Source organism: Phasianus colchicus, chromosome 7 (assembly GCF_987193195.1).
Source record: "Phasianus colchicus chromosome 7, bPhaCol1.hap1.1, whole genome shotgun sequence".
NCBI classification, from domain to species: domain Eukaryota; kingdom Metazoa; phylum Chordata; class Aves; order Galliformes; family Phasianidae; genus Phasianus; species Phasianus colchicus.
The window spans coordinates 18,653,064-18,667,474 of NC_143442.1; the positions used below are offsets into that span (position 1 = coordinate 18,653,064).

At 38.0% G+C, this 14,411-nt stretch overlaps 2 protein-coding genes across 4 annotated transcripts in view; both read left to right on the forward strand.

The window, feature by feature from the left end:
- The window catches only part of LOC116232884 (uncharacterized), a 33,695-nt gene extending 29,415 nt beyond the window's left edge, over nucleotides 1–4,280 (forward strand). The window contains exons 32-36 of the mRNA XM_090144006.1: nucleotides 419–660; nucleotides 1,066–1,156; nucleotides 1,245–1,313; nucleotides 2,151–2,339; nucleotides 2,752–4,280. Of these exons, the coding sequence (XP_090000132.1) occupies nucleotides 419–660; nucleotides 1,066–1,156; nucleotides 1,245–1,313; nucleotides 2,151–2,339; nucleotides 2,752–2,759 (599 nt within the window). The 3' untranslated portion in view covers nucleotides 2,760–4,280. The remainder of the gene's footprint in view (nucleotides 1–418; nucleotides 661–1,065; nucleotides 1,157–1,244; nucleotides 1,314–2,150; nucleotides 2,340–2,751) is intronic.
- A 181-nt stretch (nucleotides 4,281–4,461) lies between these two features.
- BBS5 (Bardet-Biedl syndrome 5) lies at nucleotides 4,462–14,350 on the forward strand. 3 transcript variants are annotated; one of them, XM_031599502.2, is made up of 12 exons: nucleotides 4,462–4,631; nucleotides 5,394–5,476; nucleotides 6,100–6,165; nucleotides 7,634–7,683; nucleotides 8,436–8,563; nucleotides 9,499–9,634; nucleotides 10,642–10,737; nucleotides 11,263–11,325; nucleotides 12,126–12,260; nucleotides 12,373–12,456; nucleotides 13,761–13,784; nucleotides 13,889–14,350. In XM_031599502.2, exons 1-12 carry the CDS (start codon nucleotides 4,570–4,572, stop codon nucleotides 13,988–13,990), a joined length of 1,029 nt encoding a protein of 342 aa, XP_031455362.1. In that variant the 5' UTR covers nucleotides 4,462–4,569; the 3' UTR covers nucleotides 13,991–14,350. The 3 variants fall into 3 exon arrangements, with proteins under 3 accessions (XP_031455362.1, XP_031455364.1, XP_031455363.1); XM_031599504.2 differs by lacking the exon at nucleotides 4,462–4,631 and adding an exon at nucleotides 4,694–4,895; XM_031599503.2 differs by lacking the exon at nucleotides 4,462–4,631 and adding an exon at nucleotides 4,922–5,185.
- The last annotated feature ends 61 nt before the right edge of the window (nucleotides 14,351–14,411 follow it).

Genomic DNA, 14,411 nt, shown 5'->3' on the forward strand with positions numbered 1-14,411 from the left:
ACGTTCTGATTTGATCAGGGTTATTTACAAGGTGCAAAATTATAAGAACCTAGAGATAAAACTGCCTTCTTTTAAGGAGTCATGATATAAGCCATGACATGAAAGAGAGCACATTATGCCAACCAAAGATGTCACCTACAAGCCATGAAAGCAGTCGTTTAAACTGGCTTCCTAAGCAGAGGGAGTGCTTGCACACTGCAGACCTGCTGGAGTGGAAATGTGTATCATGTAGAGGACCTATAGGCTGGTAAATCTGTGATAATAAAAAACATAGTTCAGAGAGCCTGGAATGATCTTAGATATGTGTAAATATTCCAAAGGTGCACTGGATTATGTGTGTATTATTCATGTAAATAATCCAAATTTGAAAAATCCATTGAATTTCTCAGTATGATGAATTTTAACTTCTTTTGAACAGCTCTGGAGTCCAAATTAGTCAACCAATTTTGTGAAGATGAGCATGGTACCTTCATTTACAAGCGTAACGGAAATGTTGCAAGCATAAGTGGACCATCTTTCCACTCAGTATCTTCAAGTCCTCCATATTACATGCTTCAGAACAACAGTATTAATGGGCAAGCACTATCAGCACAGACACCTGGAGTATCTACAGTAGAAAGTCCTCTGGATCTTGGTGATCTTCCTCAGCAATTGATTCTGGTATGAAAATTCAGCATGGTTTTTTTTTTAACCTATTTTCTTCTCTGTTGCCTGATGCAATATTTGTTTTTTTCATTTCCGCAGGCAGGTACTGCAATAGGTCCTTTAATTTGCTATGCTCAGTGCTGGCTGTTCTGAATAAAAGTTCATGTACTGTGTGCATGCAATTCTTTAATGGCCAAAGTTTAGTCCTGATACTGTTACTGATACTGAGTTTAATACAGCAAGTTTGGGATTGACAGTCCTCCTGGTAAACCTATCTGTTGAGGTTAAAATCTTGATTCTTAGCAATGCAGTCAGGGTAGATGGGAAGGAAAAGTGTTAGGAAACCTGTAAATGTTAATAGGCTTGTTCATTTTGAGACACTTCACAACATTTGAAAAGAAAATTAAATGCTTATTTCAGACCAATGTACCTACTGTGGTAGTTAATGAAGCCTATGAAGATAATCTAGAGGAAAAGGAACAGTCACTGTTGGTAACAGTGGATGCTAGAGGTATTTTTATTACCATTATTTTTTTCAACTTCTAGTTACTTTTGGCTGATAAAAAATCACTGCTTCATTCTGTTGTTTTTACCCACAGCTGTGACATCGTTGCCACCATCATCTTCAGACAAAGTGCTTTCAACTGCAAGACTCACACCAAGACCAGGTTATAGATAACACCCAGGGTTTCATTTTCTTCTCTCTTACCCTAATACTGATTTTATAATGCTTTAAATCAGAGTCAATCTGTTGAATCCATCCACTTCTGAAGATTTCATGAGCCCATGCTGTGGAAAAGACAACATTTCAGGATTTTATAAGATCTAGCCACACTTCTTGGCCAGCCTATTAACCAGTTATTGTCTCTGCAAGTTACAAATCCCACTGCTCATCTCAGAGCAGAACAAGGTCAGCTATAACTTGAGGCAGAACTGATAAATGGCACCAAAGAGAGAATGCAGTGCCAGGTGAGGTGGGTCAGTGAGCAGAGAATTCTTTGGCCGGAAAGGGTCAGTCTCCCATTAGGAGATGGGAGGCCTCATTAAGGAGAGAAGATACATAGTGATTTCAGAATTGGACAGAATTCTCTTTCAGAAGAGAAACAGGAAAAAGGTGTTTAGTCATTTCAGGGAAAGTATAGTAATAAGCTGACTATTCAAAGGATTCATTCGTTTCATATGAAAAATCTGAATGTGTTCTTTTCATAATTTTGGGGATTCACACTTCTGAATTCCAGTAGCAACATACTGTGACGGAACATCAACATATAAAGAGCATGCCTCCTGGGAACATGGATATGACTAAAAAAGCTCCTAATATTCTATTTTGTCCTTTTAAGTTTCCAGATACTTGTTGTCAATGATACGTGTAGAATATTGATGTAATGTTAAACTTTAAGAGAAAGTATTTTTTATTTTACGGTATTATTAGAGTGAGTGAGACTAGCATGGCATTGATTTTTACACACAATTGCGTCCACTCCTTTTTCTTTTTATTTTTTAAGGAAGTGTTCTGGACCTCCGGTGCAAGTTAAGGCTGGATCAAGGGCCATGCCGTGTTTATATCATAAAATGGTATTATGATCAACAAGCCAATGCATGTGCTCAGTTTTGGTATGGTGGCTGTGATGGAAATGCAAATCGTTTTGAGAGTGAAGAGGAATGTAGAGAGGCTTGTGTATTTTCTTCTGGAGGTAAGAATTTGCATCCATCTCTACATTAATAACTAGCAAGATGAAGGTCTTGCTTGTTTGGGTTAGTCATGAAGTATCAAGTATGTATGTAAAACTGAACCCACTAATTTAAAGGATGTTAACACTGTGAATCATACATTCACTAATTTTTAAAAAATCTACCTAAAGCATGCATGCTTTAATTTCTTTTGCACATATTTTATGATTTAGTCCTTATGTAACAAAGCAACACATTTCCAGCAATATGAGGAATTCATAACTTCCTTCCATAAAGACCAGCATAGCTTTTATAGCAATCACACCTTCTAAATTATGCTGTTAAATAATCACTTCATTTTATATCATACGTATGGCTTTGCAAAGCAATCTTTGGTCATTAAAAGTCACGTAACTTCTTTCCTCTCTGTTACAGAAACCTGACAGTTGGCACTGCAATGAAGTCTTCATTTTCCTTAAGGAAAAGTGTTCTGACAAATCCTACTTTAATATTTCAAGCATAGAATATCAACATCCGAATTACATGCAACTGCTGCTCAGGGGTTATGAGATAAACACAGCAAATGCAACAGCTTGTTCCCTACCTGCTATCCAGGTCACAAGACAGGGAGGTAGCTGAGCTACCCACCTCTCCCAACCACATCTTTGTTAGATGTAGACCTTTTTATCTAGCAGCTCTCCTCAGTTTCCAGTAACTATCAAGGTATATGACAAATGAAATTAAATGCTTCCAAAATTTGTGTAAGTGACTACACCAGTAGCTGACATCAACAAGTTAGATTAGTTCATGCCTAAAATAGTTCTTGTCATATGTTTCTATTCTAAAAGCCCTGACCTTTAAATGCATTTTATTATTTTACTGTTCCTTAAAAACTCTTTAACATATCTTCAAAACATCAAACTAAGAAGAGTTTATTCTTTAGTGCCTCTCACTGCCATATGGCTTTTTATGTTTGTGCTCACATTTATTTGATACGTCTCTTATTACTTGAATTAAATACTTAAAAGTTTGTTTCTAATAAACTGTTTCTGGTTTTACTGCTGGAATAGAGAGTGGATAAGCAGTACCTTCATAGAACTGAAAACTGATCTCACTACTGCATTACAGCTAGATGTGTTCCTGATTATACATCTGGATTTCTACCACAGTGCTATTAAGGAATGGCCATGGATTAGGCACTCCTGCATATGAAGCCAGAATGTTTGCTTTTTTTCCATTTTCCGAACAAACAGAAATTGGAAATTTGAATTGGGCCTGAAGAATGACATCTAATTGCTCAACAACTTCCATAAAAATTTTAAGGCACATTAAGAAATGGCTAAATTTCTAACCCCCTGCTCAAGTAGGGTCCCCTAAAGCACATCACCCAGGACTGAGTCTGGATGGCTTTTGACTCCACAACCCCTCTGGGCAGCCTGAGCCAGCGCTCACAATAAAGAAGTTTTTCCTCATGTTCACACGGTTAAACGTTGTTTACACAATTTGTGCCCATTGGCTCTCATCTGGCACCAATGCCCCATTCTCTCAATGTTGTTCCTTCAGACACTGATCAGATCCCTCCCCGGCCTTCTCTTTTCCGGGCTGAGCAGGCCTGGCTCTCCCACTTTCCCCACAGAAGAGGTGCTCAGGTGCCTTTATCGTTCTGCTCGCCCTCTGCTGGCTGTGCTCCAGGAGCTCCGGGTCTCGTTCACACACAGGAGCACAGCGCAGGACCTGCCCCAGGTCCTTCTCCTCAGAGCTGCCATTCGGCAGGCCAGCCCTGATGCACGGCGTGGTTTTGGAAGGAGTTTATTTATTTGGGAGGGGGAGGAGCGAACGGTAAGATACTACAACTAATGTACATTCATCTGGATACGCTTTTTTATGTATTCTGAATTAGAAGAACATTTTACATCTACCAGCTTCACAGGGTTCTTTTTGTTTGATCAAATGTTCACCCACAGTGTGACCGTTACCTTGTACCAGAAACGTCTGAGGCACGGGGAAAAGCCACAAACAGCGACCCGAGGCGCCCGGCCGTCCTTCACACAACGCCCACACACGCCGTTCCCGCCAAAACGCTCCCGCGCACCTCCGACCGCCGCCTCACGGGGCTCGGGGCGGGGCGGGAGAGCGGGCACCGCCCCCTCCAGGGCGGCAGCCAATCCCGAGCGCTGCGGGAGCGCGCGGCAGCGCCCCCGTTGCCAGGGCGGCGCGAGGTGTCGCCGGAGAGAAGCGAAGCGGCGGAGAGCCATGAGCGCCGTGCTTGACGTGCTGTGGGAGGACAGAGATGTCCGCTTCGACATCTCCCCGCAGTGAGTGCCTGCTTGCCTGCCCCGCCCTTACAGCGGGGCTGTGGGGAACTCGACCGGACGGCCGCAGTTATCGCTGCCTGTCGGTAAACTGGGTTGAGGCCGCTCTGAGCGGCGCGGTGCGTGCCGGGAGGCCGTCGCTGTGATGGCTGCTCCGTCACGTGACGCGGAGGGGCGGGAAGAGGCGGCGGGGTGGGCCGTGCCGTGCCGCTGAGGCGCCGCTAGGGGGCGCTATTGTCTGTTAAAAACAAACACCCAAACGCAGCTGTAAGTGGGGGGGGCGGAGAGGGGGTTGTTTGTTGTCTGGCGTCGGGAAGTCAAAATAAAAAGGGAATTCACGTCCCGGGAATGCTTTTGTTTTTGTAACGTCTGGGCCCAGAGGTACGGCAGGAGACGTTGAGATCTACGAGAGCTCTTTGCTTTTCTGCCCTGCCCTCACGTGCCTTCTCCCAGTGCAGTTTGCTTATTATGCTTCCTGCGTGGTTATTTACTGTTACAATTTCAGAATAAAGACGTCGGTATTTTTCAAGTGTTCTGTGTGGCAATGACGACTTCAGGTGTGTGTGGTTGGTGTGTGTGTGTGTGTGTGTGTGTAGATGTGCATTCGCTGTAAGGTGATGCACCAAGCAAAGGGAAAAAGGGAAAAATGGAAATGGAAAGGGAAGTGAGTGAGGAAATATAAACGTCCCTCCCTGGAAGGATAAATATGATCTTTCAATAGGTTGTTTGTTTGTTTTTTCCTTTTTTTTAATTTTCCTTTTTTAGGCAAATGAAAATGAGATCTGGAGAAGTCCTCATAGACTGCCTGGAGTCCATTGAAGATACCAAAGGAAACAATGGAGACAGAGGTACCTACTTGCTCAGGGAAACTGTAACCTTCCTGAGAGTTAATCTACATCTGTTTCAGAAAATGAACCCTCCTGTTCCGCAGGTCTGTTTCTGCTGAGAGTATTTTCAAATAGCATCTCGTTCAGTTACGGGAGGTGTAAGAGTGTAGGGCTGCCAGCGTGCTCAGTGACCTTCCAGTGGCTGGATGTGCTGCTGAATTGAAGAAGTTTGCGTGTGACATAAAGAGGCGAGGTTATTCACGAAGTCAGCTGGGCTCTTAACGCACTGTCTGCCCCTTCTCCTTTCCCAGAGCAGCTGTGCGCTAATTGTGTCTCTGCTTTTCTACCAGTCAGGTGGATATGGAATCAGTAACTGTTTGGTTTTGAGGAATGCTGGTATACACAGAGATTCTTTCATTTGTTCTTTCTTGCTGGATTTCCTCTTCTGGTATTAAAAAAAAAAAATAGGGCAGTGGAAGACGAATAGAGATTGTCCTGCAGGGATATTCTATTTTTCTTCTTCCTGTCAAGAGGAAGGAGTATTATGGTGTTGCAAAACTAGAGGTAAACATTTACCACAGAATTGAATGCTTACTTTAATGGTAGCTATTCAGATTAAAACTATTTACACCCTTTATTTCCAGGTAAACTGCTCGTGACGAATTTGAGGATTATTTGGCGCTCATTGTCACTGCCCAGAGTTAATCTCTGTAAGTATTATCTTTTATTAAACAATTGAAAACATGCTGCTTCCTTTGTGGCGGCGTGCTATACATTCACAATACCATAGATTGCACTACAGAATAGTAAAATCTTGGCCTGCTGTTTCTGTATAGTCTGAAATAAACTGTTACTGATAATCTGTCTGTCGTATGGAAACTGTTATTTTAATTCATAGCAAAATGTTAATATTCAATAGCAATTTGTCAGGAGAGAAATTGAGGAGTATTTTAGACGTATCTTTTGTTTAACCTGTCTGGAACTTTTTTTTCTAGAAAGAAACATAAGTTTGAGTTTCTTCATAATTTGTATTATTTAAACCTCATGTTGCTGCCTGTTTAATTCACATACAGTTTTTATTCCACAGAAGTACCTACCTTTCCAAATTTACTATTGTGAGCTCTGAATAAGCTTCTAATTTTAACTGTGTGAGTAGCCAGCTAGTTTACTGGAATTTAGTTTGCTGAAGTAGGGCCAAGATGCACTTACTCAGTACCCAGATTATTTCCAGGGCTCAGTTCCTGAAAGCCAGTCAGTAATGAAATCTGTTCTGCTCCTAAGCAGTGCAAATTATGGTCTCTGACTGCTTGTTCTTGTGTATGTGCTCTCTCATAGATGTGCACATGCACAAGTGCACAACACAAACATGCTGCCAGAACTGAGCTTTTGGAGATGCAAAATCTTGCAGAAGCAAATCCCACTTCTCTCTTTTCAGAATCTACCTGGGCAAATTTGTGTTAAATTGTAATAATTGGTACCAGTAGATTTAGCCCAGCACCACTTTATGGCTTCAATTTTATGTAGAATGTCAAGGATGAGTTCTCCGTTTCTATTTTGTATCAGAACAGTGCTGTAGAAAATGCAAAATGAAATTTATACCTTGTTTTCCCTCTTCTCATTTTTTCTCCTCTTATACTTTCTATTTTGCTGCTGTTTTTTTCTTTGTCACCTCCTTAATTCTTTTTTTTTTCCCACAAAGTATTATATTGTTGTAGAAATGTTTATTTCTGAGAGTAAAATTTAAGTGTGACTTCATGATGAAGTGGGCTGCCTTGTAGCGTATGACTGATAGGATGAGAGGTAGCTGAACATTTGAAAGAAGAGAAACTGATATTAGGAGAAAAATGTTCACCACAATGGCAGACTGAAAGTGGTACATGCTTCCAGAGTGACTCTGGAAATATTTAGATTTGGACATACCTCTTTATTTTTTTGGAATTACTCGAAACTTAGCTGAACTCTACCTTGAGCATCCAGATGGAATTAGTTCTGCTTTGAGAAGAGCATTGGAGCAGATGACCTCCTAAGGTCTTTGATTTTATGATGAGAGCCCAGATGGTTAACCACAGTATGGAATTCTTGAGAACAGCACCCAAAGCTACAAAATTCAGTATTGTGCTTCAAAATTTTGAGTACAGTTTTTCTCAAAACTGTAATTTTTTTTTTCTTCCCATTTAGCTGTTGGTTACAACTGCATTATAAATATAACTACAAGAACTGCCAACTCAGTAAGTTTCAAAAAATACTTTTTAAAATACTGAAAAAAGGTGTGATTTGTTATGTTTGTTTATTGCAGTGTGTTTACTTGCAGAAAAAGCAATAAAGGAATTTAGTTTGGGAGAGCTTTACATATATATACTTAGTTCCCTAAAGTAGTAAAACTCATGTAATCATACTGTCTGGTGATTTTTCTCTGTTCTTGATAAGTGAAATGCCTGTTGGTTTGTTGTGTCTATTGCTAACAGAGATGTAGAAACAGTAACTTTATGCAAGAAAGTTCTCAAATGCGTAGCCTGATTGCATGCAACTGTGAAGCCATTTGTTTGGCAAGCAGCAAAGAAGTAGCAGAGAGATCTTGTAGGTTCCTCAGGCAGCCACAAGGTAGATGCCAGCTCACCAACTGATCTGTGTATGGCATGGCTGCTCAGCACATCATCACCCTTGGCTGGCACAACTCTCCTATTCCCCTGGCTCAGCTACTGAGGTAGGTAACGGGCAGGATGCAGAGTCAGGGCATTTTGGGAGCAAAAAGAAGGATGGTCTAGATGATAAGAAGCAAATATTACAAATGTATGGCAGCCAGGCTTCATTAGTTCTGCTGATGGAAATGCTAGCTCCCAGTGGTGGTGGAAAAAGAAAGAAATGAAAGACAACAGTAAATTGCTGGACATCAGTAGATCAGTGGTAGAATCAGGATTAGACCACTGGATGTGTAAGCTACAATGCTGTCAAAATATTAAATTTCAAATTTTCCTTACAGAAATTACGGGGACAGACAGAAGCTCTGTATATATTGACTAAATGTAATAATACACGATTTGAGTTCATATTTACCAATGTTGTTCCTGGGAGTCCCAGACTCTTCACTTCAGTTATTGCTGTGCACAGGTATCATACTTAAAATAGTGTTCGTTTATTTACAAAATTGGGTGGATTAAATACATGAGATTACTACTGTTGGTGGACTGTCCATATTTAACATTGACAAAACCTTTCCAAAAGAGGACAACAACCTTTAGAAAGAGGAGAGAGAATGCTTACAAATTCTACTAGATAACTGTACATAAAGAGAATTAATGTATGTCAGTAGTGGTCATGGATTAAAACATTCACCCTATGAATATAAACTGAATAAATTAAATTCCAAAAAAAAACAAAAAAAAAACAAAAAAAAAACCCACAACGAATTTAATCATGCATTTTCGATTCATCATTTATGTCTGTAATCCATGTTTGTGATTGTTGACCATGTAGTGGAAATGGGAGTTCTAAAGATAACTTAACTCTGACTAAAACTCTGACTTAAGATGGATGTTTCTTTCCTACCTAAAGGTAAGCCACCTGAATGAATGTCTGCACAGTACACTACTGTTGCTTTCTGTTTAAGAGCTATGAAGTACAGATAATAGTACATATTATTAAATGTTGGTGTTGTGAGTACATATAATTAGATGTTTTTGACTTAACTAGCAATGAAAAAATAAACCATTTTTGACGTCCATACTATGTATAGTATGGGAGCTTCGCAGTACAGGTTGGGACATGACAGTCTTAAGGAAAAGAAAGAAAAATCTAACATGAACAATATAGGAGTTCAGACAGATGATAGAAGAAACCAAAACAATAACAAAAAAACCCGTAAGTTTAATTTGATTAAGGAGAACTGAAACACAACGGTTTACACTGGTGAAGTTTTAATAGTACTCTTGTTTCTGTACAGCAAGAAAAGTTGAAAACATAACATTTCACATTGTTGCTAAAACAAGCACTGAAAGGTAAAAGAGAATACTGAAATTGTAACATGGTGTTTTTTACTTTTTCAGAGCTTATGAAACTTCGAAAATGTATCGTGATCTGAAGCTGAGAAGTGCATTGATTCAAAACAAGCAACTGAGGTTGTTGCCACAAGAAGAAATATATGATAAAATCAATGGTGTGTGGAATTTATCAAGTGACCAGGTAAAGTGAAAAGTGAGACTGTGTTGACTGCAATGAAGTTAAAATGTTTTGGCTTTCATCTAGCAACTGTACTACTATAGTTTAGTAACGTCAGAGGCAATCCCCTTAATTCAGCTCATTAGCTATTGCATGCAGAAAAGCTGACTTCATATATTTACCATTCAGCACAATGAAGTTCTCTTCTTGGCAGACCAAAGTCTACATGACTCAGCTAATGTGCAAGGAACCAGATATGCAGCTTCTGTTAATAAAAGATATTTATGAGTGTGAAGCTCTATATCATCCTGAAAGACAATCTTACTGTTTCTCTCTCTGCTGCATGTTTGTACGTTTATTTGCAGCCTTGACTACTTTGTAAGACTATATTGTCTTTTGATTACTGGAAATTGAAAATATTGGAATGGAGATCTAGGTCTTAAAATGTGCAATAATAAAGACTTCAAGGAGAAAATTGAAACTATTTCCACTATTACACATGGAACTAGTTACAAGTATTATATCCAGAGCTGCGAAACAAAATGGGAGCTGTTATTTTTGTCTGTGTATCTTTAGTCCAGAGTGGAAACAGAATTTATCCTGACAAGCTAAAAAGTTCTTTCCCCTTCGTTCCCCTGGCACACAACTACACAATTGCCTAAGTTTAACCCACATGCCATTATACTTACTCTGTATGCCAATTCTAGATCTGTACAGTTAAGCACACTCTAAGACACTCCACGCACTCTCACTAGGTCTGCCGTGCTGTGATTTGATACTGCTTTGCTGCAGCAATAGGAACTCCCAAGTGATTTTCAACTTGGGTGTTGTATCCTTTAAAGATTGGATCTTGCTTCCTAGCAGACATTAATAGCATTTCCACTGGTTTCTGTGGGAAAGAATCAGGCCTTTATTGAATTAATTGGAAAGCTATATTCTACTAGTGATAAACAGGTATCAGTAGTCATCATGTCAAAAGGAGGAAAGGCTCAGTATTTCAAAGCAGCTCTAACATACCTTTTCTTTAATAGGGAAATTTGGGAACGTTTTTTATTACTAATGTGAGAATCGTTTGGCACGCAAATATGAATGACAGCTTTAATGTCAGCATACCATATCTACAAATTGTAAGTATCTTAAAGCAGCCACTTTCAAAATGAAATGGGACAAGTTCTGGTATTCAGTTAATGTTCCCATCTCACACTGACTTAGTATTTCATGTTCCCATGTCAGGGAGAAATTTGGTCTTACAAGCATTAACTACAGGGTGGATTTCTTTTCTGTCCAGATTAATTGGAAGCTTCCATTAGCAATTTGAGATGTTGAGGAATGGCTTGTATTTTTAATTTCCAAACTATTTACTCTTGTGCTTCATGTCAGCTGCATGCCCTGAGCTGCAAATCTAATGTTCGAGAATGAACTATTAATATTTTTGATAAAAACACTTTTCCTGAGGCTTTGCTGTTTCAGAATTGAAATAGAGAGAATGCTAGTAGCCAGGCTTCCAAGAGGTATAATAGTAATTACTACAGTGTTTAAAAAAAAACAATAAAATAATAATATTTTTTTTTAAATGATATAAGGTATTTCCAAAACAGTTTATAATTTTTTTTTTTTTTTTATTTTTTTTTTTTTTACCTCTTTACCACTAGCGTTCAATAAAAGTAAGAGACTCAAAGTTTGGCTTGGCTCTTGTGATAGAGAGTTCTCAGCAGGTAAGAAGCTTTAATAGCCCTTAAATAGCAGTTTTCACAATTAGATAGCTGTGTATATAAATTACAGTACTGCTTTTAAGCCGCTTATAGATTTCCTTCTGTGTGGCCATTAAAAGACTGCTTAAAAAAATTCATCTTCACACCTCTTAAAATGTCAGTTCAGGTAAATATGGCTGTTGTGAGTTACAGTGTCTCTAAGCAGAGCAACAGTAAACCAGCCTGACCACTTTAAAGTATTTAGCTGTTAGAGACTGTGTCTTCTGACAGATTATCTTTGAGACCTAATTCTGTATTTAAGCAAGACCACTATTTTTAATCTTTTTCAATTATGTATGCTTTGCTCTAAGAAACAAAATCACTTTTCTTCAATTTGACTTTAATCAGAAATGTTTTTAATGATTTAATAGATAGATAAACTTGTATATAAAGTTAATTTAATATTTTATTTAGTGATGATCTCAAGGATTAAACACTTGCTGAGTAGCTAGGAATAAATTGCTGTATCACTTTGTAACTTCTCCCACCTTTCTTAGATCTTGTTTCTCTACGTAAGATACTTGTTTCTTTATCTAATGGGCTAAGAGTTTAAAGCTTAGTTATCTCATAAAGAAATGTTATCATTGTTTTTTGCTTCGCTCCTGGTTTAAGTGGCAGACTAAGATACTAAAATACAGGATATGTTTTTATCATCAAAATTAAATTTGCTATCATTAAACTACAAGTTCTCATTAGGAGAGGAATGAGAGGGAGTTGTTTAAATAATAAGCAATAATAAATGTCTTTTTTTCTTTGTTACACAGAGTGGAGGATATGTACTTGGCTTTAAAATAGACCCTGTGGAGAAACTACAGGAGGCAGTGAAAGAAATTAATTCACTTCACAAAGTTTATTCAGCTAACCCTATATTTGGAGTGGATTATGAAATGGAAGAAAAGGTAGTCTATTCATCTGTTCTAAATTAGATGCAATATTGTGTTAGCAAGCAGTAACAAAAATACATTAAATGTGTATTGGATATGTGGATTTATTCAGTGTTTTAACTTTTAGCCTCAATCTCTTGAAGACCTAACAGTGGAGCAGGTTCAAGATGATGTGGAAATAGAACCTGGTGAACAGACGGATGCTTTTGTGGTAAGCTTCTCCACAAAGGCGGGGGGGGGGGAAGAAGCTTTTATTAAAATATAAGTGGCATACAGTTTTAATTAGCTGCAACTAAACTCTCTGTACTTAAGCACACTTACATGCTTTTTAATCAAAATCTTGATTGCTGTGTGCATTTACTTTGGGTGTGTTTTTTTTTTTTTAAATCTTAGCACAAACTATTATTCGAAATAAACAGGAGTAGATAGTAGTAGTTGTATGTAGTTTCTCTACATATTAAGATGATGATTAGCCGCACAGTACAATCAAATACATTATATTAAAAAAAAGTCTTTCTTCTTTTGGAACAGATTAATAAGAGTTGACATCTGTACATTCACCTGAGATTCAAATTTAAAAGATTTTTAGAAAAGCAACAGCATTTTTGAGCCAATCCTGCCAACTGTTGCACACCTGTTTTTACCAGCTTAGAAAATGATATTAGTATTCCTCTCCCTTTATTTCAGAAATGAACACAATAAAAATAAAATTAAATGTATTAGGCTGTTCAGGAACTTAATGATCTTCCTCCTGGGAATTTCCAAATTTACTTGCAATCCAGAAAGATCTGATTCATGTGATTTCACAGGCAGAAGGTGTTCACATGTAACCATAACCATGTCTTCAGTGTGGTTGAAGACCTTTTCCTTAAAGGAAGATTTTGCTTGCTTTCTTGATGGCTTTATCACCTGAATTAAAGCTCAGGTTCTTCTTCACAAATACAAAGATCTATAGTGTGCTGGTGCAAAGACTTACAGAGCTGCAGATATTTTCAGAGTTTGAATCTTAATTTCTCCACACAGAATTGGAAAGACACTATAATTTTCACAGGCCTTACTCTGTGTTCATTTCTTATATTGAGTGCGATGTTGATTGCATTTTAATACTATTTACACATTTTAGTCTCATTTTTTAAAAAATTGAATAATGCTGATGCATATGAAGCAGAAAATATTAAAATGCTGTTAGCTTGCTTGTTGACTAAAATTTTATTCCCTACGAAGTATTTGTTAGCATAAAAAATGCAATGTGAAAACTTTCTCTGTTTATTACGTTGGAAAATTCAGAGATTGATGTTATCTAATGAAAATGGTCCCTAACTTCTGTTGGAACTCCTTTGTAATTGATTTCAACATAGGAATTACTTTGATCTTGTTTATAAAACAAAAATAAAAAACATACAATCTGTTTTCTTCAAGAAAACTTACCAGTTTTCACCCAAAGAATTACTAGCAAACTTGTGTTTAAATTGTGTTGTTTTTCTCAAGGTTGTGAGTTGTTTCTTTCTTTTACAGGCTTACTTTGCTGATGAAAACAAGGTAAGAACATCTTTTTTTCCATACTGTTAGATTTGTGTTGTTATAAATTGTATAATTAAAAGTATACTCTTATTTTTCTGTTTAATGTCTTGCACATTCAAAAGCAACATGATCGGGAGCCTGTGTTTTCAGAAGAACTAGGACTTGCAGTAGAGAAGCTAAAGGATGGATTCACGCTCCAGGGACTCTGGGAAGTAATGACCTAATTTAGATGGTTACATCTTGTTTCCCATCCAATGAAAGACTCTTTACTGATTCAGTGAGATCTGTGGATTATTGAACAATACAAGAGTGGCAGCAAAAGATCATGCCAAAGTTTAAAAAACAAAAACAGGCAAATCTTATATAATATGAACTAAGGGTATTATCATAGGAGAAAGATTATTCAAAATGTATGAAGGTATAAAAGTTACTACAGGAATGATGGCTGCCATTTTATTTCAACTACTATGTTATGGCTCACAACTACTACTATGCTAAAATGCTGGGCAGTACATGTTTAGTTCTGCTTTGTGATTGCCTGGCTGCTGCTGGCACACCAGTACCCCAGGTGTTCTTAGCATGTGTCATGGTTTTATGATTTTTTTTTTTGGTTGAATCAGAGCAGTGAGCCTCTTCCTGTAAAAG

What these genes read in the sequence shown, in the direction of transcription:
- BBS5 (XM_031599502.2), top strand. Translation starts at nt 4,570, where the DNA reads ATGAGCGCCGTGCTTGACGTGCTGTGGGAGGACAGAGATGTCCGCTTC. An exon ending in CGCTTCGACATCTCCCCGCA is followed by an intron (nt 4,632 to 5,393) that starts GTGAGTGCCTGC and finishes TTCCTTTTTTAG; the next exon opens with GCAAATGAAAATGAGATCTG. An exon ending in ATTATGAAATGGAAGAAAAG is followed by an intron (nt 12,261 to 12,372) that starts GTAGTCTATTCA and finishes TTTAACTTTTAG; the next exon opens with CCTCAATCTCTTGAAGACCT.